The following is a 26,317-nucleotide window of genomic DNA, read 5'->3' on the forward strand; positions in this document are numbered from 1 at the left end:
TATCTGACCGCACGACCTCATAGTTGAGCTCGCCAACTCGCCGTGTGACCTCAAAGGGCCCTTGCCACTTTGCGAGTAACTTAGAACTAGAAGTAGGGAGTAATACAAGGACTTTATCTCCCGGTGAAAATTGACGAAGTCTAGTGCCCCTGTTGTAGAGCTGTCGTTGTTTGTGCTGAGCCTGTAACAAATTCTCCATTGACAGCCGCCCCAAAGTGTGGAGTTTTGTTCTCAGGTCCAGGACATACTGAATTTCATTTTTGCTCGCGGAAGGTCCGTCCTCCCAAGCCTCCCTAAGGACATCCAGCACCCCCCGAGGTTGGCGCCCATAGAGAAGCTCGAAGGGGGAAAACCCCGTGGAGGCTTGCGGGACCTCGGAACAGCGAACAACAGAGGCTCCAGCCACTTATCCCAATTTTTGCCGTCCTCGTGAACGAACTTACGAATCATGGATTTCAACGTGCGATTAAATCGTTCAACCAGACCATCTGTTTGTGGGTGATAGACGCTGGTGTGAACCGACTTAATGCCCAATAATTCATAAAGTTCGCGAATCGTCCGTGACATGAACGCCGTGCCCTGATCGGTGAGAATCTCTTTCGGGATTCCCACCCGGGAGATTAACGAAAACAGTGCGCTCGCCACACTTTTCGCCGAAATAGTGCGGAGCGGAACTGCCTCCGGGTATCGCGTTGCATAGTCCACCAGAACCAATGATAAGCGATGCCCACGTGCTGACCGTTCTAATGGCCCAATGAGGTCCATGCCAATTCGCTCGAAGGGGACCTGCATCAGCGGTAGGGGGCACAATGGTGCTTTTGGGGTTGCCGGTGGATTCACCAACTGACATTCACGACAAGACGCACACCACCTGTGTACATTCTCGTGAATGCCCGGCCAGAAGAACCGGGCCATTAGGCGGTTAAGTGTAGCCGTTTGTCCTAAATGCCCAGCCATTGGATTCGCATGAGCCGCCTGGAAAAGCATTTCCCGGCGGCTTTTAGGCACTAACAACTGGGTTGTATCTTGTTTTGTCTGGGCGTCTTGGGTCACCCGATACAACCCAACTTTTATAACAGAAAAATACCGATAAGAGAGCGGCTGGTCAGGGTGGAGGAGGTGGCCGTCGATAGAACGGACCTGATTAAACGCGTGTTTAAGCGATTCATCCTGGGACTGCTCCAGGGGAAAGTCATCGCGGTCTGTGAGAGTGGGTACCTCCAGACCGCTCTGTTCCCCCGGAAGAGCACCCAGAGGTCCCGAATCCACCTCTCCCAACTGAGCAAGCGTCTCTTTCCTTTTTACACATTTTCCCCAAGAGGCATTCGCACACAAGTACCCCAATAGTTTATTAAATGCTGGCCAATTAGTACCCAGAATTAGCAGATGCCGGAGGTGCGGGTTAACTGCAACCTCAACACTATGCGTTTTACCCCGAAATTGAATATCCACGGGCAACAACGGATAGTTCACCACTTCCCCGTGCACACACCGTACCTTTACCGTGCGGCCATTAACCAATGCCCTAGGTTGAATCAAACTGGTTACAACCTGAATCCACCAAAGCTTGATAAGTACCCCCCTTGATACTCACGGGTATCTGGTACAGGCCAGCTTGATCGGGGGCAGCTTGTGGCGTGTCGGGGACCCGGATCAATGTCCCCACCTCCATCACCGAACACGATCGATAAAATGCCCGGGGTCCCCACAACGCCAACAAGCCGGCCCAGACTTCCCCGCCACTCTAGTGGCTGGCAGCGGGTCCCCGCATTGGCGCGGATTAACTCGGTTCGTTGTTGTGTTGGGCAGGAAGGAAGAAGGCGGGGTCGGCGTGACTGGGACTTGCGACTTTATTAAGCAACAGCTTCTCAGATACAAACATAAACGGCGCACGAGGGCGCATCAAACTCATAAATATTCACTCTTGACTTCACGTTGATCACTCAGGTTCAAACTGCTCTCTCTCACAGCCAGCAGCGTGCGTCAAGTCCCAGTCCAACTCTCTCTCCCATCTCTCTCCCGCCAGCGGCTTATATACGGTCTCTCCACGCCAATTACTGCAATCAGAGACAGGTGTTCGTCATTTGCACTTGACCTACTTACCGACCGCTCGGCTCCTCCCTCTCTCTCCCGCTACAAACCTCGCGAAACCACGCCCGCCTTGCCACAATCAGCATTAAAGAACGATCTCAACTGTTAAATAACAGATATAAGATTAAAATAATATCAGATTTGTCTAATTTTAAATAAACACAAAAAAGAGATAAAAAATAAACTTAAGTAACAAATGTACTATACTACTTTAATTTAAATGTTCAGTGATATAATTCTGGCGCAATTTTTTCTCTAAATAATGTTGATATGGCAACTAGTAAATACACTAAATTTCGTCATCCTGGCATGTGTGGAAAGTTTTAAACCGTGTGTGTTAGGCTACAACTAACCCATGTTAGGTTGTGCCCCGCGTGACAAAATTCAAAGTTAAGACTTACTTTATGTGTCCGAATTCACAGTAAAAGAGTAGGCAGAAAGTATCTTTTCAGTATCAAAGATGTAAAAAAAAAAAAACATTTATCAAATTCTGCAAAGTTTTTTGTATTTTCATTTTTGAAAAAATGTTGGTACATTTATAACACTATACTTTGTATTATGTTTGCATCAAATTACAAAAATGATCAATTTTACAAAGTAATTATACAGCCTCATTTACAGCCTCATTATGGTTACAATTGTGCACTTATAAACTTTTATTATAGACTATATTATAAACTATTCACTTATAAACTCAAACTTTCTGGGAAAACGTTTTTAGATAAAAACTGAAAGAGTTGTCGGAAGCTTAGTGATATTGATGTTGAATTTGTGGGACCGTGGTAATTCGTTCATAGCCTTTAGTTTTTTATTTCTGCATTTTCAGCTTCAAAATTCATAAAAGTTGTGTTCATCTGTGACAATTATCTTGATGGACAAAACGTGTAAATATCAAACTTTTATTGAGCTTGTTTTTGTGCAATAATCCAAAAGCCTATTGGAAAAATCCTATTGGGTTTTTTACCCAATTCAGACTTTTTATTCCTGTAACTCACACACACTAAAACATCTCCACAACTTATCTCTGGATTCAATATTCCACAGTGTCTCACCCAGAACATTACAATCCTACTGGACAGCATGGAGAGCTTTTAAACAATTCCATTAATCATAACCAGCCTTTTCCCAACATTTCCATCCTTTCAATGTCTTCTATCTCAACCATGTTAAGTCCATCCAATTCAGTAGGCCCACCATCAAAGTTTATCTTAGCGGCATTCAATTTCTCTTTAAATTACGGTCATCTATGTCCCGCTATAACAAACCCTCAGACTACACTCCTAATCAAAGGAATTCAAAAAACCAAACCTTAACCATTGATCTTTTAGCTAAATGCCTGACCTTTCTCCGTTCCAGTCATTTGCCCCCTGATACAGCAAGAACTCTGGATGCTATGTTTATGTTTATGTTTTTCAGGTTCCTCAGAGTTTCTGAAATCACAACCAATTCCAAATTCAACCCAGCCATCCACCCAACCTTCTCCGACCTCCAAGTTTTAGACAAGGACACCATCAGTTTCCTCATCAAACGTATTCTTATTTCATCACTGCTCTTCAGATTTCTCTGTACTGTTAAAGGACAAGGATATTATTACATCTGTATTCACAATTATTGTGAGATGGAGAAAATTCTCAGTTAAAAGGAGCTAGTGTTTGGACATACTACTTTTGCAATATACTGTTTTTCGGCTACTATATAGTAGGGAAGTATGCGATCTCGGATGCAGCCTATGAGGGAGGTGTCTGCTAAGGATGAACTGATTCAGAATGAATCTTCAAAAGCTTTCAAAAGCTAAATATGAGAGAATGCCATTTAGGACCAACAATTCATTGCATTGAATCAAATTTTTCTAGGACGAGTTCTCGTCTTTGTTTATGAAAATTTTCTAGAATGATTTTTTGATACGACCGAGAGAGAAAAGTCCAATGTTAAATCGATTTACATTATCCAAAAGATCTTTTAAACACAGAAGACAACATTAGAAATTCAACCTATAAGAAAATAATTATTTCAGGATTCATTCCAGCATTTTTTATGGCCTTTTATATTAATATTTACCAAAATTCACATATAGCTCTGGAAAAAATGAAGAGACCACTTAACATTGAGAAATCAATGTGGTCTCTAATTTTTTTCCAGAGCTGTATATGTGAGCCGACTCAGACCAGAGACTCACAATCTCGCGAACGCTGTGACCACCCTGTGCCCAGCCTAGTGCTGTGGTCCATCTCCTGCCATCGTGTTCTCACTGTTGAGCTAATGGTCCGCTGGGAAGATGCCATTGATGAAGGAAAAAACTGCGCTATGCAACCTTGGTAGCTGAAGGAGAGGAAAGGGGCAGGAGCGTGAAAGTGTCTCCAGTGGAGGTAGGCTGCAGGTGCTTTATTTAATTCTACTACAAGGCTTCTAAATGAAATGGGCATTAGAGAGCAGGCCCAGAGGAAGACCATCAAAGAACTTGGCACATTTCCTGAAAGAAGCAGTGACTGACTGTGGTTGAGAAAGGAGATAGCATGGGGAATCGAATGACTACTTGGTCCCCTTACGACACACACCCAGCTCTGATCAGCCTGTGGTCGGCCTGCCTCGGCGGAGGGTGTCTTGTGGTAAATGGCCGAAACACCCAAAGAAGCCAAAGTGCACAACTGAAGATGTGTCGTATAGGAAAAAACAGCAATAAGTGGTCACCAATGAAACCCTCCAACTTAGATTATGCCTCAAAACCCACTCAAGGCAAGTATCAGACTGAATCATTTGGGATTGCAACATCTAGTCCAATTACGTAATTAGGGATCTTTAGTTTGAAATTAACTTTCATATACATTTTCAACCAAAACCCATGTAAAGACAATTGTTTTGAAATATCAATAGCCAGAACTGTACACCTTTGAAAAAAAAAAACCTTTGTAAATATATAAAAAGTCAAGTTTAATCTATAAGTTATTAAGACTATAAGTTATTTGTGAATTTTGTATATAAATATATTGTGACAATAGTCGACTGCAGGCAAGCTTTCAGAACCCAAGGGCAGCTTATTTAATTAACATACATCCAAACAATGCAAAACAAAATGCAAAACAAAGTGGGCCTGGCCTGGCCTGTAGTGATGTTAACAGTGAAACCAAAGCTCTGAAGCGTGTGTCATTTTTTAAACAAAATGAAAAACAAGAATTCAGCTTGAATTCAGCTTTCGTTTTTCGTTCAGAGGTAGAAAATGCATGAATGCATAAACGGCTTGAATAGTCGATTTCTAGACGTGGACGGAAAATTATACGCCCCTTTCTGCTGATTGGTCAGTCGAAGATCAAACTGTTGATATATGTATATATATATATATATATATATATATATATATATATATATATATATATATATATATATATATATATATATATATATATATATATATATAATTTCGTTTTGGAAGTTAGTGCATATCTATTAAAAAGCAGTTATTATTTTATTATTTAAAATCCACCCCATGTTTAGTTTTCTTCACAACACTTTACAAATATTATGTTATATCTTTAAAATCTGTGAATTTAATAATAAAATTCAGAAATTATTGAACCATGAAAAAGTACTGCCTTGCATGAATGGCCCTACAGTATCATTTCTGTTATCACAGCAAGACTTTAAGAGTACGCAGTCAGGATTCAGCACTTTAATAATAATAGTAATTCAATAATTTATGCTCAATCAGACAAGAATTTGACTATTTTTTTATTTATTATTATTTAGAATTTCACAATAATATGTTAATACACACTGTGCAATTATATACTTACTAGCAGATTAGAACACAAGACTCAATAGGGGATCAATAATGGAAGGAAAATTTCAGTTACTGACACTCCTGATCTTTTCCACAAGTGAAGAGGTAGAGAAGGAAATTCTGCTTATTTCATTCTGCCACTTGTCCGCATGCTTTTTAGTTGTTAGTTGATAAATTAGAAAGATTCACACAAGAAAATTCAAAAATAACAGAATGCATTGAAAGATTATTGTGTAAATACATTATACCATCGCATTGTTCACAAAAGGAGAGCAATGTAAATGGCAAGACATTAAAAGTTCTATTTTAACAGTGGTATTGCCTATTACTTTGGCTTTTCAGACTTGACTTTTATCTAGGCTGATATATTCTAGTTTGTTTTGTAACATTTGAAGATGTACAGAAGTGTGTCTATCATATTAAAAAAATTTTACTGTTCAAAATATTACTGTCAGTCTTGTTCCCATCTGATCATTTTGCTGACACTATAGCGAGAGAGTGGGAATGGGATAATATGCAGTTCCTATAAACACAACAGCTCTTCTGTGGGTTATGAAGAGCATTGTCCACTCGGTTGTTCACAATGCTTGTCAGTTTTATGATTCAGCTCTGTAGCTATAAACATTTCTGTCAACATTTCAGATCAGTTTTTAAACTGAGAAATAAATGCCCAATGTAACATAAAAATTGTATCATAAACACCCAATGTCACATATATGTAACATTACAGATGTTTCACAAGGAGGGGTTGTATTTCAAAAACAACTGCAGAAACATGTTACAAGTGGGCCATTAAGCCTGTTTTATATGCCCCATAATTTTCCTATAAGGATAAATTGGTCTGGGTTCTTACGGGTTAATGTAAAAAAATTACAGTTTCTACATTCAAAGTTTTTTATTTCATGACATTTTCATAAATAACAACTCATTGACATTTATTAAAGCTGCTGTTCCCAAGAACTAATAACAGTAATCATAGTGATAAGTGCTTTGTTTTCAGAGAAAGAGGTTCTCTCTTAGAAAGAAACAAATCTTTATACAGTAACAAATCCATTCAAGCCCCATCCGCTATAACATCACTTCATCACTGACACAAAGAAGGCAAGTTCTGAATGTCTGTGCTGTATATATTACACACGATCAGTTGTGTGCATGGACAATTATAAATCAATCAGATATTTCATTATCAGCTTTCTGAATTGTACTATACTTCACAGATTAGTATTAGAAAATGTACTTTTCAAGAACCTAACAAGTTCTTTAATTTTAACATTTCACTCACCAAACTATAAGAAATATAACTTTCTGCTTAAAGCAAGAGCACTTATTGCATCCATATCTCATCTGAATTCAGATCCGAATGAGACAAAACACCTTGATACAACTTCACTTCTGATGCAGGTATGAAGGGAAGTTTTAATGCGCTAGACAGCTTCCGCCTATTGTCATGCATTGATATGTACAGATCACTCTTTTGTACAGTACTCAGCATGCAGATACTTCATATGCTCATCTCATAAGCAGATGTACGTTCACAAGCATGAGGAAATTCAGTGAACGTATTTCTGAGGTGTAACCTGCACTTCAGCATTACAGACTGTCTGAGATTCTGCATAAAGTAATGCAAAAACATTTCAGACTGAATATAAAACAGAAAGCAGATTTTTTTGTTGACGTGTGTTGGGGTGTGTCATATAACTGTCATGAGTAAATGTCAGTGGCATCAGGAAACACTTTGTGCAAGATGCTCTTTTGCTTTTTTAAATACAATTCCATACCTTGAACAACACAAAAAACGTAACTAGATCAAACGTGAAGGTAAATGTCCTCTAACATCACTCATGAGAGGAATCAGTCTTTTTTAAATAACAGCAGCAGTGATCGAACAAGAGTGTGTCCTCCTGACCACTAGGGGGAGATAAAAAAAATGTATACTGCTATCCTCTACATATACGCAGACATATGTGACCCTGGACCACAAAACCAGTCATAAGTCTTACGGGTATATTTGTGGCAATAGCTAACAATATATTGTATGGGTAAAAATTATCAATATTTTTCTTTTATGCCAGAAACATTAGGATATTAAGTTAAGATCATGTTCCATGTAGATATTTTGTAAATTTGCTACTATAAATATATATATATATATAAAAAAAAATTTATTATGAGTAGTAATATGCATTGATAAGGACTTAATTTGGACAATTTTAAAGGTGATTTTTCTCAATATTTAGATTTTTTTGCATCTTTTGATTTCAGATTTTCAAATAGTTTTACCTCGGCCAAATATTGTCCTATCCTAACAGGATAAGCTTATTTAAAGCTTATTTATTCAGCTTTCAGATGACGTATAAATCTCAGTTTAAAAAATTGACCATTATGACTGTTTTTTTGTGGTCCAGGGTCACATGCTATTTGACTACCTAGTTTTAAAGGGATTTTTGAATATGAGAGACCACACATATATAAATAGCAGTTCACAAAAACTTTAAAGGGATAATTCACTCAAAAATTTAAATTCCATCATTAATTACTCACCCTCATGTCATTCAAACCCATAAGACCTTTGTTCATCTTCGGAACACAAATTAAGATATTTTTGATGAAATCCGAGAGCTCTCTGACTCCTCCATAGACAGTTATTTAATTAACACTTTTAAGGTCCAGAAAGGTAGTAAAAACATTGTTAAAATAGTCTATGTGACTCCAGTGGTACAACCTTAAATTTTATAAAGCGACGAGAATACCTTTTTTGTGCAAAAACAAACAAAAATAGCAACTTTATTCAACAAATTCGCTGTAGCCTTTGCAGTCTCCTACGCTGTTTCCATTGTAAATAGTGCAGCGCTTTCGAGATCTACGGCAGCCGATGCTGTCCAAGTGAGCACCATGACCCATGCGTGGGAGCTGCAACGTAAACTGCGTAGGAGACTGGCACAGGCCAGAATGAAATTGTTGAATAAAGTCAATATTTTTGTTTGTTTTTGCACACAGAAAGTATTCTCGTCGCTTCATTAAATTAAGGTTGAACCACTGGAGTCACACAGACTATTTTAACAATGTTTTTCCTACCTTTCTGGGCTTTGAAAGTGTTAATTAAATAGCTGTCTATGGAGGAGTCAGAGAGCTCTCGGATTTCATCAAAAATATCTTAATTTGTGTTCCGAAGATGAACGAAGGTCTTATGGGTTTGAATGACATGAGGGTGAGGAATTTATGACAGAATTTTCATTTTTGGGTGAACTATCCCTTTAAAACCAAGCAGAATCCTCTGCTCCGACTTCACAGCAAGTGGGACTCATTATTAGTGATATTACAATTCTGTTTCACTGTCCACATTTTGATTTCAGCAAAACATTTTGGCCAAATTCAGACAACATGATTACTGTTTATGAGCCCAATATCCAGTCACACAACTTCCAGCCATACAGTATAATATATTTATATACACAGTAGTGGCCAAACTGATATCTGGCCTAGGGAAATAGGCCAGATATCACCCTTTATTCATATTATTAAAATATTATACAAAACATTTGTAAGCATATTGCGTAGTTGTGCATGGAGTTAATAGTTTTATTTGTGATAACACAATAAAACATGCCAAAATATGTGGACATAATTTTTGGCCACGCTGTCATACAAAGAAATTATGAAGACAACTAAATATTATTGACTGATTATGTTGTAGTCAATGCTTTTTCCGGTGAGCTTTTTGTTTTTAATACATTTTTTTTCATAGTAAAATAAAACCGATAGCTGTAAGTTACCCCTTTTTTAATTAAATAAAATTGTACAAAATACAAATAAGTTAAGCAAAACAAATGTGTTCCTGTCTGGGATTCATTTTAGCATTTAATTCAGGCAAAACAATTCACATTAAATACTTACTAAACTGAAAACACTGAAATGGCATACACTATGTGGTACAGTACGAATATTTTGAGTGTCCATACTGTCCAATATTTTCCCATAAAGAATCAAGATTGTACCTTACTTTCCTTTGCTCAAGTTGGCAACCCTAGTGCTAACAGAATAAATCAGTGCAGTGTAATTGTGTCTGTACCTTAGATGTAAGATCTCGATGGAAAATTCCCTTGCTGTGTAGATATTGCAGCCCTCTTGCAATGTCCAGAGACAGACCTATCCTCACAGTCCATGACAGATATATGTCACTGTCCAGCAGCTGCTCTAGGTTGCCCCCATTTATGTACTGTAAATGTAGTCACACTTACAGTTATTATCACATCAACCAGACAGTCCATTTACTCCTGTAGTCTGGATTTCTGTGCAATGTCTTACCTCCGTAAGAGCATGAAGCTGTCCTTCGTGAACACATACACCCAAAAACCTAAGAAAGACATCAAGGTGAGTATTGGATTATTATTGATTTATTTTATTTATTTTTGCATTCCTTTTGTGAATATGCATTTTTTTAACCTCGGATAATTCCCCCATGGGATACATAAAACAAACAAACAAACAAACAAACAAACAAACAAACAAACAAAAGTCCTATCCTACCACAATCATCACATTCTTATCACATTCAGTTCAGACTTTACAACCACACAACTCAAGTAAAATATTTACATGGTGGTGTAGTGCTGCCGTTGAACAGTAGTGCAGTAAACAATACATTGTAGTGTTTTAAAGCACTCCATGTAGGGCTGGACGATATGTAAAAAAATATTTTATCGATAAAAAATAATATTGCGATATTATATCATCTACCCAAGCCCCGCCCCCATCACGCCGGATACAACACTGCTGACATAAACCGTAAACACACAATTTTAGCTGCACTTTATCTAATTGAACAATTCAGTTACTTTGATAATTGAAACGTAAAAGGTATTACTTTGGTTAGTTTGTGCTTAAATTAACAAAAAAAATGTGGCGCTGAGAAATTCTGGTAACACTTTACAATAAGGTTCATTAGTTAACATTAGTTGACTACATTAGTTAAAGGAGCTGTATGTAGGACTGTGGCCAAAACTGGAACTGCAATCACTTTCAAATTACTGTAGAGCGGTGTATCCCCTCTCCCCCTCCCCCTGACTCGAGGCTGCCAGATAGGCTGCAGGATCCAGCAGGAACGCAGGCTGCTACACGGAGCTTTCAATGGCAAGTGACGAGTCCTACACAGTACGTTTTTTTCTTTCTGTTAATTATGTTTATGCTTCAAGAGCGATGTTTTGTGAAGTAATTATGAATCGCAATTTACTTATGGCGATTAGCCAAATATAATCGTAAATATGAACGCTCGTACATTGCCACATGAAAAAATACTATAGTAAATTATAGTAAAATTACAGCAAAGCTAAATAACATTAGCAATGGTCTTACAGGTCAACTTGCAGCATGTTTTGTCCACTATATATGCGAAGAACGAATGAGGAATATGAGGTAACGTTAGGCTACGGTCTCAAATACGTTTTCACATTGCCATAATAGGCGTGCTAATGTTGTTTTCCTCAGCGTCTCAGCATAATGACAGAGAAACGGGCTCTGATAAAGCATTACTAATGTTAGCAATGACGACTCGCCGTTTTTATTTACCAAACAATTCCTTAACGTTACCTTTTCAATTCAATGATCCACCTCCTCCATCTGCGCTAACCTAACGTTACTTTGCACGAACATGCATATCTTTGTTCGACTGTCATGAATATTTGAAATGTCCATTTACATTAAGTAACTTTACAAGTTAGCCAAACATAGATTAACCTTAACGTTACCTGTCCAGGAGAAAATTAGCAACGTTGGCATCAGTCTTCAAATTATTCTCCGTTTTCAGCCGTCTCCATCTTTCAAAGGCATCTCTTATACAAATCCTTGTTTTATTTCGGACACTGTCACAACGTTTTTCTGATTCATAACGAGGTCGTTTAGGTTTCGTAAAGTTAGACATTGTTTATCCAAAAAGTTTGTAGCTGCAGCTGTGGTAACTAGAGCAGAGCTGGCAACCCGAATGCAGAAACACTACTGACTTCGTGATTGGTAGATAGGTGGAGGGTGGCGCTTCAGGCATGACACAACATGTCAACATCAACATCAGTTGAGGGCAGCAACTTCACTTTTAAAATGACAATATCTTGGCCGGACAACCGTTGTCAGTGATATAAATATTTGAAATTAACATGATTTCTTAATGTCTAGTGACATATCAGGGCCATTTTATGATTAATTGAAATACATTTCTTACATACAGTTCCTTTAACATCAACTAAAAATGAACTGCACTTATAAAACATTTATTTATCTTTGTTAATTTCAACATTTCCTAATGTATTATTAAAATCTTGTTAATGCACTGTGAACTAACATGAACAGCTGTATTTTTATTAGCTAACATTAATAAAGATTAACTAATACAGTAACAAATGTACTGCTCATGGTTAGTTCATGTTAGTTAATACATTAACCAATGTTAACTAATGAAACCTTATTGTAAAGCGTTACCAATATTATCTCTGAAAAGAATGCAAAAAGCCCATGCTCAGTAACTCAACCGATGGGTTTTTACTTGAGGGTGTCAGCGAGACTGACCCAGAAGTTGTGTTCAGTTGATTATTTCTTGATCTAATTGTCTCCAACTTACTCAATTTCTTAAGTTAAACATTAGCTTTGCTGTTATGTTAGTGTTGCTAATAATTGACACACTGTTCTTATCAAATTTATTTTAATTACAAGTCGTGTTTGTGATTTCTTTTTTATTCATTATGCACGCTATTTAAATTAATATTCAGAAACAGGTGTAGTTACATAGGCTGCTAACATTTTTTTCTGTTTAACTTTTCTGTTTAACCAAAATAAAATACTTCATAATAATATTTTTAAAATGAGAGATATCTCTGCTATGCCGAATTTATCGGATTCAGCTTAATTTTTTCGTCTGCATTATAAAATAAATTGCATTAGTAATGAATAGCAACGTTAACATTAAATCAGGATGTGTATATCACGATTATGTTGTTAGTTTCACTTTCACTTTTTTCCTTTGTTCTAGTTTTCCCGCCAGTCATCTGTTACTATGGGTATTCATTATTGAGTTTGTTATCACTGAGTATTTAAGTTCCTCATTTTCTTGCTGTGTTTGTCCAGTATTGTTGTTTGCTATGCACTCTCTTGCTTGAGTTGTTTGCTTCTGTTAATAAACCTTGTTATTACTATTTTGAAACTCTTAACCTGCCTTCAACATCATCTTTGGAACATAAAAGTGACAGAATACAGGATCAAATATGGACATTGCAGATATAAACGTTGCGCCTAGCAACTGCCTGGGACTTATTTTACAGGCTGGCCATAGTTTGGAGGACTATGTGGAGGAGTTTATCAACATCAGCCACTGTGCGACATGTGATGACCTCACCTTAATGGATGGTTTCTGGTGTGGGCTGGATGAGGACGTATGCTTCCTGATGTCAAAGGGATGCATGTTGGTGTCTAGATGAGTACATCAACTTTGCTCTATGGAACCCATCCTTCACTGGATGGATCCTCCTTTGTCATTGGCAAAGCAGTGGATGAGAACATCGCAATCATCCAGCCCCACCTCCAACACTCATCGACACTTCGCAGAGCCCAGCCAGCCTTCAACCTGCACGACTGATACGACGCCGGAGCCCACCGCAGATGGGGAGCCACTGCCCAGCCCTGAATCTTCTGTGCCATCACCACTAATCCCAGCCAGCCTCCTTCTCTCGCCTCCTCATCCAGATTCAGCCAGCCCTTCAGCCCCTCATCTTCCCCCCTGATGCATTGCTGTGTGGTTGAACCTCGGGTCTTACGGTCGCCAGCTACACCTAAGCAAGTGGATCCCCCAGCTCCACCTCCAGCACCTGTGCCCATCACTTCACCTCGGCCCGTCGAACTGTCACTCCGTCTGGCTCAGGCCTCCCTTCGGTTTCACCTCAGTCCTCAGTCGCTCCGGCTCCACCTTGGTCTCCTGAACCATCTGTGTCTCTCTGACCCATCTGCTCTCCATTTGCGTCTACGGCTCCACTGTCAATGGCTTCTTCTCCATCGTTCGTTCCTCGGATGTCGTCCGCCAAGACTCCATCATGGCTCCTCCCTCTGTTAAGGGTTACTGGCTTAGCTCTGGTGTATCACCTGTCCACTCCTCCCATCCTCGCCTCCTTGGTTCCTACCACCATCATCGCTACCCTGGTTCCTTCCACCTGGGCTTCCTCCTTCACCAGTCCCTCATCCACCTCCGAAACCACCTCCTCAGCCATTTTACGGCACGAGGACGCGCCATCCCTGAGGGGGGAGTTCTGTCACGATTATGTTCAGTTAGTTTCACATGTTCTAGCTTTCCTGCCAGTCATCTGTTACTATGGATATTTATTTAATTTTCACAGCTGATCATTATTGAGATCGTTATCATTGAGTATTTAAAGGGGTCATATGATGGTTCTAAAAAGAACATTATTTTGTGTTTTTGGTTTAATGCGATGTGTTTTAGTGATTTTAGGTTAAAAAAGTCATTATTTTAGACATACTGTGCATTATTGCTGCTATGCCCCTCCTTTCTGAAACGCGTCGATTTTTACAACGCTCATCGTTCTGAAAAGCGCGGTGTGCTCTGATTAGCCAGCGTTCCAGTGCATTGCGATTGGCCCGAATACCTTAAGCGTCTGACGGAAATGTCACGCTTCTCACCATATTTGGACCATCAGCTCCCAAAGCAAAGCAATACTGACAGATGATAATGTTGGTCCTCCCTTATCAATTCGAGCCCGAATCTGATCTGGATGATGCAGATGACCAAGCTGATTGATTAACGTTGCCAGCGCGAGTATCAGATTGGTAAGTTTGCATTTGTAACGACAAAGATGTAGAAACGGTCTGTGCTCTCCCAGGTGCTAGAACCAGTCCTCCGAAAAATGCGTAGCACAGTCGAATATTTGGGTTGTACTGTTCTGGAACAGTGTTGTAACTAAAGCTTAGAAACTGTTTTCTAATTGTACCCTCTTTTGGAAGGCCCACGACACAGCGTCAATAAGGCGTCTCCACGACATGGCGGCGCTGTCGACAACATTAAAGTTACGCCTTCTTCCTTTGTGTAGACATTTGGGTGGTGTTATGAAACTCTGCCCCCACATACTGACGTAGAGATGTGTGGGGGGGTGTTTGAACGAAGTGTTTTAGAAAAGTGTGGCTGAGCCTTAAATTTTACAAAGAATATCTCTTTGGGTTTGAGACTATGAGCTTTGTAACTCTGCAGATCTTATACATGCACAAACAGCTACATAACACACTAAAGAGAAAGGAAAACAAGAAATCGCATCATATGACCCCTTTAAGTTCTTCGTTTTCTTTGCTGTGTTTGTCCGGTATTGTTGGTGTTTGCTATGCACTCAAGTTATTCGCTTCTGTAATTGAACCTTGTTACTATTTTGAAAGTCTTAACCTGCTTTCATCATCTTTGGAATATAAACATCAGAGCCGGCTCTCCCTATAAGCGAACTAAGCGGCTGCTTAGGGCCCCGCCGCCACTAGGGGGCCCCCTAACTACAGATTGCACTCGCCAGCGTCGCCGCAGTTTATCACGCAAGACGCTCAATTCGCGTCATTCGCACCGCGCGAAAAGCGCCTTCCGCGCCGCGGGACCTCTAGACGCGCGTCAACGCGCCTTTCCATTGACTAAACATTGAAATCAAATCACTCGCGCCAGACACTCTATTTGCGTTTGGTGTGAACGCAGCATAACGTTAGCTGTCCGTCGATTATGCTGAATCAACATTGCTTGCGCTATGGTCCAGCCGTCGGCCCCAGCTCTGGGCTACAGACCGCGTAGAGACAGACCCACCTCCTTTGAATGTATTTTCTTTTTAACAGTTAACGTTACACGACCTACACTAGTTCTGGGAAAGAAAAAAACGAAAAATATTTGTCTCAATAGACGCTTATTACAATAAAAAAATTGTTTAAGAACATTCGAGAGAAAGAAAGTAATAGGAAGAGAAAGAGCAATCATTTGACAGTCAAAATCAAAATGAAGTTTAAAATAAAGCGGTTAAATACAAGCTTTTTCTTATGGTCTTAATTGAATAGGCAATTAAAGATTATTAATAAATATTAATCTATATACTATTATGAAATATTTTATATATTGTTAAACTAAATCGCCCAGACCATTTAAACCTAAAGAAAACACAGTGTCCTCTCTGAAACATTTTTGAATGATGATCGATACAAGACACCTAAAAGCAAAATGGATTTGTGGTAAATTTTAGTAAAGAACACTGTAAAAAAAATCAGGTCCCCAATTGAACATTTTCTAGTGAGCGATCGATCACATCTAAATTTTTCAGTTGGCCAAATTGAATTAATGTGAATTGATGCATTTTAATTCAATTAAAATTCAAGAAATTAAATTTGGCCAACTGAAAATTTTAGATGTGATCGCTCACTAGAAAATTTTCAATTGGGCACCTGATTTTTTTTTTTTACAGTGAATGTATTACTGTATGTAATCATAAAAGGTAAAAAATAGCTCACTCCATGCTGTGAAGGTTTAAAATATGAACAGTATGTAAGAGTTAATCAACCAATAATTAAATAATATAATTTAACATTGGATTTCTTTTAATTTACCCTTAACATAATTGTAAAAAACTAAATGTCACTTTCTCAGGAGGAGCCATTCTTAAATATTTTGGTGGTCGTGGAGAAACATTTCATGAGGCTGACACAAGTAAATATTTCCCACTGCCTTTCTTTTGAATAGTTTTGTGCGCAACACTTGTGCGCAACATAGCTAATTTTCCTCTTGCCAATAAAAAATTTAGTTTTATAATTCTAATTGTACTTTAATATTAATTTAAAATTAATGTGTTTTATCTACTCTGCATACTGTATTTATTATTAATTATATTATAATCTCAACAGCTTGAGGAGGTGACTCTACTGCTGCTTCAGTAGAGCATAGCGAGCCACATACCACTATGGCTAATGTTGTAAGTTAGCTATATATTGTTAATGCTAAATTATTAATATTTATTTGTTTACAACAAATTGACCTTAAATTTGCAAATCTATAATCTTTACTTTTACTGTTTCAGTGAGTGTACTTTAATAAGCAGTAAAATAATTGTAGGCAATCATGTTAAAAGATATACAGATGAAATATGTAAGTGTTAGATTGTATACAGTTGCTGGTTTGCAGTGCAATACTCCATTATTCACTGCAAGGCAGGGCCCCAAAATTATCCTGCTTAGGGCCCCCAGATTTACAGAGCCGGCCCTGATAAACATGACAGTGTAATTAAGAAAAAATATGACAAAATTACGAAATAAAGATGAATGTTGTTTTACAGGGAACGCATCTCCAAAGAATAGTCGCATACATACACGCTATGCCGTTACAGCAGTCGGCTCTCTGTGCAAGCTTTGGATGTGTACACAGCACAGAAAACAACGCACAAGTACAGAAGGGTTCTCTTTCGCGTCTTCTTGCGCTTTAAAATTACATTCAAATGCGCACACAGGATTCGATAAGCAAAATGTTAAGCTAAATATATACATATCGCTCAGCCATAATTCCATGCATACAGAGAGAAATACTCCCTGCATTTTGAAGAAAAAAAAAGGAAAATGGTGAGTGCCACACCTGAGGATGTTGGGGTGGCAAAGGCGGTTCATGAGCTGCACCTCTCTCAGCATGTTGGCTTTGTTACTGGCCATTGTGTTCATCTTCAGAGCCATCACCTGATCTGTGATCCTGTGCTGCACCTGAAGAATACACACACACACACACACACATAGACAATGATTTTTATACTGTATAAATTAAAGCAATAAGCCCTAAAATGCTGTGGTTTAGAGTGAATTTATAACAGCTAAGAGCTATTAGAACCCCCTTAGCTGTTATAAATTCACTGTAAACCATGGCTTCACAGGGCTTATTGCTTTTATAAAACAGTTACCACACAATACAAATATTAAATCCAAAATATGCAACTTTCACGAAGTAAAATCACTAAAAGCCTTCCTTCCGCCAGAAAAAAATGTCCCTGACAATGAAGAGCAACCATTGATCTATATAAATGTTCTCAATATAGATCAGTGACAGCAAGAGAAGTTACATTATTACACCACTTAATGAGTGAGTCCCTCAAAAGTGAAGACTTTTATATTGAAAGGACTAAAACTTGCTGTGTGAACACGAACAAGACGCAACTGACAAAGGAGCGCTTTCACCGTCAGGACATGGGAAACCCCTTAAGAAAAGATACTGCAGCAGACATTCAACTGAGTTTTTATTATGAACATTTTATTATGAACATATATGCTAAATCTCTCGCTCACAATAATACAAGCTATAGTCATGTTTTATCATGAATAAAAGACAGTTATTGACTAATCAGAATCAAGGACTGGAATTAACCATTTATAATGTATATTTTATCACCTAACCCTAAACCTAACATCACAGAAAACTTTCTGTATTTTTACATTTTCGATCATTTTGTATGATTTTTAAAGATGTTTTCCTCATGGGGACCAAAAATATCCCCACACGATTAAAAATCCCACCATGCCAAACAAGAGCGTGGCAAAAAGCATGACACTGAAGCATAACTTTGATTTAATTCATCTTTTTTTGTGTTAACAGTTTTGTCTTGTAATTATTATAATAGTTAAGTTGGATATAATGCCACATTTACTGATTTTTGGCCCTTTGTACCCAAATCAGAAGCCTTGGATGAACAGGGAAGTTCGACTCCTGCTGAAGTCACGCAATACTGCCTTCAGATCAGGAGATGCACAAGCCTACAGCGCATCCAGAGCAAACCTGAAGAGGGGCATCAAAAAGGCCAAGCACTGCTACAAGCTGAAGATAGAGGGTCACTTTTCCAACTCTGACCCTCGACGCATGTGGCAGGGCATTCAGGCCATCAGTGACTACAAACCCCCCCACTCCACCCCCGCAGCCACTGATGTCAACTTCCTGAACGAGCTAAATCACTTTTATGCTCGCTTTGAAAGAGACAACAGAGAAACTGCCACCAAGCTCAAACCCTCAGCTGACCACCCACCAATCACACTCTCCACCACAGATGTCTGCAAGTCACTGAGCCGGATCAGCGCACACAAGGCTGCTGGACCAGACAACATCCCTGGTCGTGTTCTCAGGGCATGTGCGGAGCAGCTCGCTGGGGTTTTTACAGACATTTTCAACCTGTCTCTTGCCCAAGCAGCTGTACCTTCATGCTTTAAACGCACGTCCATTGTGCCAGTGCCAAAACATTCTAACCCGAGGTGCCCTAATGACTACCGCCCTGTAGCACTCACACCCATCGTCATGAAGTGCTTTGAGCGGCTGGTCCTGGAACACCTAAAAGACTCTCTACCATCCACATTGGACTCACACCAGTTTGCCTACCGCAGCAATAGGAGCACAGAGGATGCCGTTTCCATGGCACTGCACTCTGTGCTCACCCACCTGGACCAAAAGAACACTTATGCACGCATGCTGTTTGTTGACTTCAGCTCAGCATTCAACACTGTCATCCCATCCAAGTTAATAGCCAAACTTGGAGACCTGGGCATCAATACCTCAATGTGCAACTGGATTTTGGACTTCCTAACTGACAGACCCCAGAATGTTCGTTCAGGATCCACCTGCTCCACATCCATCACACTCAACACTGGTGTACCACAGGGCTGTGTGCTAAGCCCGTTTCTCTACTCCCTCTTCACCGCCGACTGCAAGCCTGTGTATGGATCTAATTCTATCGTCAAGTTTGCGGACGACACTACGGTGATCGGGCTCATCAGCAACAACGATGAGACTGCCTACAGGGAGGAGATCCAGCACCTGGCCACATGGTGCGCTGATAATAACCTGCTCCTCAACACCACCAAAACGAAGGAGCTCATCGTGGACTTCAGGAAAGAGTCAAGAGGCACACACGACACCATCCACATCAATGGAATGGCTGTTGAACGTGTCTCCAGTTTCAAGTTCCTGGGGATCCACATCTCGGCGGACATGTCGTGGACGACCAACACCTCCAGCCTGGTCAAGAAGGCTCACCAGCGCCTCTTCTTCCTGAGGACACTGAGGAAGAATCAGCTCTCCTCGGCTATCCTGGTGAACTTCTATCGCTGCGCAATAGAAAGCATCCTGACCAACTGTGTGGCAGTATGGTATGGGAGCTGCTCTGTTGCGGAGCGCAAGGCACTGCAGCGGGTGGTGAAAACTGCCCAGCGCATCACAGGGACTCCACTACCTGCCATCGAGCACATCCAGAGGAAACGCTGCCTGCATCGAGCTCGCAGCATCCTCAAGGACTCCTCTCACCCAGCCCACAGACTGTTTTCTCTCCTGCCCTCCAGCAGGCGTTTCAGGATCCACCGGACCAGGACCAGCAGACTAAAGAACAGTTTTTTCCCCAGAGCTGTCTCTTTACTGAACTCAAACCCCCGTTGATCCACTTCCCTCATAAACTGATAACTCTCCTACCTCACATCCACCTTCACTTTGTTATTTGCACTACCGACTGTTTATCACAGTAACAACTGTTTACTTATTCATTTTGCACTACCATACCGTAACTGGATTATGCTCATTTGCACTGCCGACTGTTTTTACAGTACCTACTGTTTACATTTGTATTTTGCACTGTACTTCTAACTGTAATATGCAACCACTTTCCACTGCACTTTTACACTTTTTTCAGATAGCTTCTGTCCATAATTTATTGCACTACTTTAATCGACGGCCATATTCATCATTTTAGTCTAACATATCATTGTATACCTCTATCTGTAAAATTCTGTTTATAGTAATAGCCATCTGTATATTATATTATATTCATAGTACATATCCACCTGTAAATTCTGTTTATAGTATTAACCATCTGTATATTATTCACCTGTAAATCCTGTTTATAGTAATAACCATCTCTCTATTTATAGATATATTTATATATACTCAGTACATATCCATGTCCTGCACTTATGCAAACGTTGTATATCCTGCACTTGCTGCTATTGCACTTCTGGTTAGACCTAAACTGCATTTCGTTGCCTTGTACTTGTACTTGTGTAATGACAATAAAGTTGAATCTAATCTAATCTAATCTAATCTTTGTAGTAAACGGTTTGGGTACCTCTGCAGTTAAGAATATGAAGTTTTCTTTGGTCGGTAGTATAATAATGTTTTTTTTTTTTTTTTTCACAGAAGCTAATTTTTCTGTGATTGCATTCTTATTAATGCAATATTCTGAACACAGCCTATTTACTAAGTTAAATCTACAGTTACAGTCTTTTTTACTGAAAATCACAACTATTCATTTTGTTAATCAATATCAAGCTTCTGCATGTAGAAGCTCTAAGATGCTTATAACTCATTTAGCCTACATAATTCACATGGTAATCATGGATACAGAGCAAAAATGGACATAAAATAATACATTTAGTAAAATTTAGTTCTTAACGAGTGAAAAAACCCCATCACAGAATAAGACAAAATACACTTATATTCAAGATACATTCTCTGAAAAAAAGTCTTAATACCTTATACCATTTTTTATTATATAGTATTATTTAATATTATATGTTAATATCCTTAATGTTATACCTTTCCAATTACCTGCTCTACTTTATGATAAAATCTAGGCACATCTGTACAAGACTAAAGCTTTTTTCTGGCCTTACAAAACAGAATTACTCTGAAGCATGACATTTCTTGTGAGGCAAATAGAGGAGTTAAGGATAGATTAATTTAGTGGTGAGGTTGGAGAAGCTGGGATTTGCATGCACAATAATACAATAGTTGTTTGAATGAAATATGGCTTTTTGGTGTGTATTAGTGTGAGAGAGTAAGACAGAGCACAGTATGCTGAGTATTAATAGTCATTAGGCACTAATAGGCTTTCTGGATTTCCCGTCATCCCACCTAACCAGCTGGAATCCAGGAAATTATCACAATGACGTCACATGCAAAACTTAACATGGGCTTCACCCACTCCCACACATGATCCATCACCAAACACCACGGCATACATCATCCCGCATTTATAAATCAGACATCGGACTGACTTTGATTTATAACTATTTGCAAACTGCATGTCAACAGTACATTCATATTTCATAATCTGTCCCTTAATAAAGTAATTTGTCAGTTAGACGTAATTCTTCTATAACACAATTTTGTTTCAAAAAAAATTGAATAAATGGTGACTTCGATAAAGGACTAAAAGACACATGGCAGTTTACCTAAGATGCAGCACTTTCATGAAACATAACATTTATTAAAGGTCCCATGGCATGAAATTTTCATTTTATGAGGTATTTCAACATTAATATGAGTTCCCCTAGCCTGAATATTGTCCCCAAGTGGATAGAAATGTTGATCGGTGTAAAACCAAGTTCTGGCTGTCTCTCTCTGCCTTTGAGAAAATGACAGGCCAGACTAGCCAATCCTGAAGTCTCCTGGTTTGAAGTCCAAGCAGGAATGGTTTCCTCCCTTTCCCCCGCCCAGAGAATCTGGCACGCCCATGCAAACACTCCAGATCATTAATGTTTCTTGTGAACGAGTGAACGCTGGCAGTTTCTCAGTGTTTGGATGTACAAATGAAAACAGAAGTCTTTCTTCAGTTCCTTCTGATCTGTGATCATTGATTTCTTATGTGTAGCTTATTATTTATTATTTGTGGACACGCAGCGGCTTCTCTCTCTCCCGGCAGAACAGTGTTTTCGTGTTTTCTATCTTGTGAGTCAGTGGTTTTGTACGTCCTTGTCGCGTCTATCTGTTCTAAAATGTGCATACAGTCTTTTCTGTTTAACATCACCAGTCACATCTTTAGAGATAAACTTCACACACGCCGAAGCTCGGCCTCCAACATCCCCGACCCCCAGTACTGCATCTGGCCCACAGCGGAGGCACCAAACGCGGCGTGAGATTAAGCAGAAGGAGGGTAAGCGTGAGGGTATCCGGCTAGGCTAGCCAGCTTTCCCCACAATAAACTGGATTACATTCGATTACAGCTGTTGTGTCTTTGTTTGCGCTGTGTAACGTTACTCAATGCGCGTCAATGACGCTATTCATATGATTGGAACATATCTAGAAATAATGCTATTCTCAACACTTACTAACTCGTTCATCTCGCTGTAATGGTACATTGCATGTGTTACAAAGTTGGTAGAATAATGATGAAGAGGACTCGGTGTGACTGGGACTCGTGTTTATTCAGAACTCTCAGATACAAACACAATAAACTCGCGCTGACTGACAGCGCTCTCATAACTCAGTAGATACTATAAATAACTTTGTTAGCAATCGCTCCGTCTCCGTGATGTCCGGTTCGCGAACGAATCATTCTTTTGAATCGGTTCTTTTTAGTGAACCGAACCAGTTCACCAAATCGGACTGAATCGTTCTAAACGGTTCGCGTCACGAGTCAGCGCTGATCCATAATTTACTAAAGTTACTAACTTTCTGACATGAGTGACAGCCCCTCCGACTAGAAATAAACTAATAACCTGAAGTATATGCTAGTAACTACAACAGTTCACCCTGAACTGAGACATGCTGAGAGAACTGATGAGAAGTGAACACAGGTCCATCCGTCTCTCTGGCAGACTCGTGCCTGCTCGTGCCTCGTTAACCCCCCCCCCCCCTCAAGTCTCACAGCAGACACGCCTCTTGAAGCAGGGCATTCAGCCACAGGGCAAACAGCAGTATAGAAAAACTGGCTTTTATTTCTAAATTATGACATTTTATGATGTAAAAATCATACTAATAATATAAGTACACCTCAGAAAACACTATAAAATAATAGAAAAATGCCATGCCATGGGACCTTTAAGTTGCATGCTCAGCTTTTTGTAGTTCAGAAAGTTTTAGTTGTCTACTGTGAGACAACATATTAAAAAATCTGTGCCAAAGCAGATGTTTTTCTTTATTTGTAGAGATCAATAGAAGTCATATGTCACAAATTTTCAGATCTCATACGTGATTAGTTATATCTAAAATAAAATTTGTAATACTGATGTGATTTAACCAACCACTAATTAAGAAAAAAAACGACAAGTACTAAATAGCTGTAATATTATAATGTTCTTAAAAAAGTATAAAAGGAGTGTCTACTATTTTTTTTGTAAATTATTCAATTTGGGACATTTTGAACTTCATGACAGTCAGTTGTGATCAGGTTTCACTTACATGAAAATTATTTTAAACATAACCCAGAACATTGTATTAGCTTTCAAGAAGGAAATCAGAGCCGCCAACTGTTGATAGAAGCAAAAACTTTTACATTAAAAAAAGAAATAGATATTTTTGACTCGAGACAGTCAACGCAGACATGGGCCAATAAACAGACACACACCCCTCTGTGATGAGGCAGACAGATTAGTGCAGGTTGGTAATCTGATTATGCTGTCGAGTGGAACCGACCTGTCTTATCATTATCATCACAGACACAGGCGCTCTTAACATGGACACGTATGGCACTGTTCTATTATATACAACAGAAGATGATTGAGAAGCAGCGATAACTGATGCAATTATACATTGTCGTTCATGAGACTTTAAGATCTATATATTATATATATATATTTTTATATATTTTTTTTTATATAAATAATTTGGGGTTTTTTACACAATATTTAAATGATCATGATACTAAACCATCAAAATGCATAATCACTATGAATTAGTATTAATATTATTGTTGTTGTTGATAATAAACAACAATAATGACTATTAATAATAACAATTATTAATTATTGTTATTAATATTATTTCTCACAAATGATCAAACAACACATTAAATAAGTTACATTATAGTAAATACCACTGCTATTCTTTAGAGACAAATCAAAGTGTGCCATTAAACACCAAATTATAATAATAAACTAACATTTTTAAGTTGATAAGTGCAAATATCCGTTAAAAATGAAACAGTAAATGCCATTTTGAATTCATTTATCTAGCCTCCTGAAATGTGTTAATGATCATTATTATTTATGGTATCAATTTGTTTTTATCCCAAACTCATCAAAAGGTGCAACCAATCATCTATCAGGCAAAGAATGACCACTGCAGTAAGACAATGACAATGGATAGTGGATAAAAAAAAAGGAAAGGTTACCTTAAAGACTTCTGAGAAGAACCCAGAACGGATTCGTGCCAGGCTGGACACGGCACTTCGCAGTGCCCGGTACGATGACGGCCGCATCCGGTTAGGCCCGTACAGGGCATGAAAAGGTTCTTGGTTATCGTCTTGATCCATTATGATGGACAGGCAGGCAGCGGGTCCCTTCAACGCAGCCAAATATCCAACGTCCAAATATCCATATCCCAAGTGAAGTGGACGACAAAAAAAAATCACTTACAAAAACAGCTCAAATGACAAGTAAAACGCCGCACAATACTGTGTAGGCCTACCACATGAAATTACTGGATTAAATATTCTCCAAAAGGGGCAAAAGCGTGCACATGATGAAGAGTGCGCTGAGGCTGCATCGTGATTGATGCGGTTGCCATGTTTCATATTCCTTTATTCCGGTCGTTAAATCGCAGTTCCGATAATCTGTCCTCCCCAATATCTGTCGCCGGCTTCTCCCCCAACAAAACACCTGCAAAAAAGTTTAAAGAGTCGTTTCACTACCGCTCCCATCCTACACCATCCTGACCCGCACTTGCCGTTTGTGGTAGAAGTAGATGCCTCCAATACCGGAATCGGTGCCATTCTCTCCCAGCGACAAGGTAACCCACCTAAAATTTACCCATGTGCTTACTTCTCCAGAAAACTCTCAACCGCTGAACAGAATTATGATGTGGGAAACCGTGAGCTACTGGCAATGTTTGAGGAGTGGCGACATTGGCTGGAAGGAGCAAGACATCCGTTCTTGGTACTAACCGATCACCGGAATCTGGAGTATCTACGTTCAGCTAAACGATTGAATCCCAGGCAAGCCAGATGGGCACTTTTCTTCCCTCGGTTCAATTTCACTATTACATAGAACATCCAAAGAACACCAAGGCAGACGCACTATCACGACAATTTGATCACACCCCTCAAAACACTCAACAAGAGACCAGTGTCTCTCCCACCTTAGTCCTAGGCCCTGTTCAGTGGGACATTATGTCCGAGATCACGCAAGCGCATGCACAGAATCCACCTCCTGCAGAATGCCCCAATGATTGAATATTTGTTCCACCAGAACTCAGGGAAAAGGTCATACGCTGGGTTCACTCGGCCACGAGCTCCGGTCACCCAGGGATTACAACAACAACACGACTGATAAGAAATCGATTCTGGTGGGAAACACTACAGAATGACGTCACTGAATTCATCAACTCTTGCCACATGTGCCAAAGCCAAGACCCCGAGACAACTTCCAGCAGGACTACTGCAACCATTACCCATTCCACAACGCCCTTGGTCACACATTGCCATCGACTTCGTCACGGACCTACCA

At 39.3% G+C, this 26,317-nt stretch overlaps 1 protein-coding gene across 1 annotated transcript; it reads right to left on the minus strand.

Annotated features, from left to right (window-relative positions):
* Positions 1-8,650: 8,650 nt before the first annotated feature.
* On the minus strand, positions 8,651-25,125 carry LOC307124167 (dual specificity testis-specific protein kinase 2-like; the record flags this gene model as incomplete). The annotated part of the gene is made up of 5 exons (XM_079813215.1): positions 8,651-8,800; positions 9,936-10,082; positions 10,172-10,220; positions 17,490-17,611; positions 24,985-25,125. The coding sequence occupies 5 exons, from the start codon at positions 25,123-25,125 to the stop codon at positions 8,651-8,653; spliced, it is 609 nt and encodes a 202-aa protein (XP_079669341.1).
* Positions 25,126-26,317: the final 1,192 nt, after the last annotated feature.

This window comes from Gobio gobio, assembly GCF_949357685.1.
Source record: "Gobio gobio genome assembly, chromosome: 3".
NCBI classification, from domain to species: Eukaryota; Metazoa; Chordata; class Actinopteri; order Cypriniformes; family Gobionidae; genus Gobio; species Gobio gobio.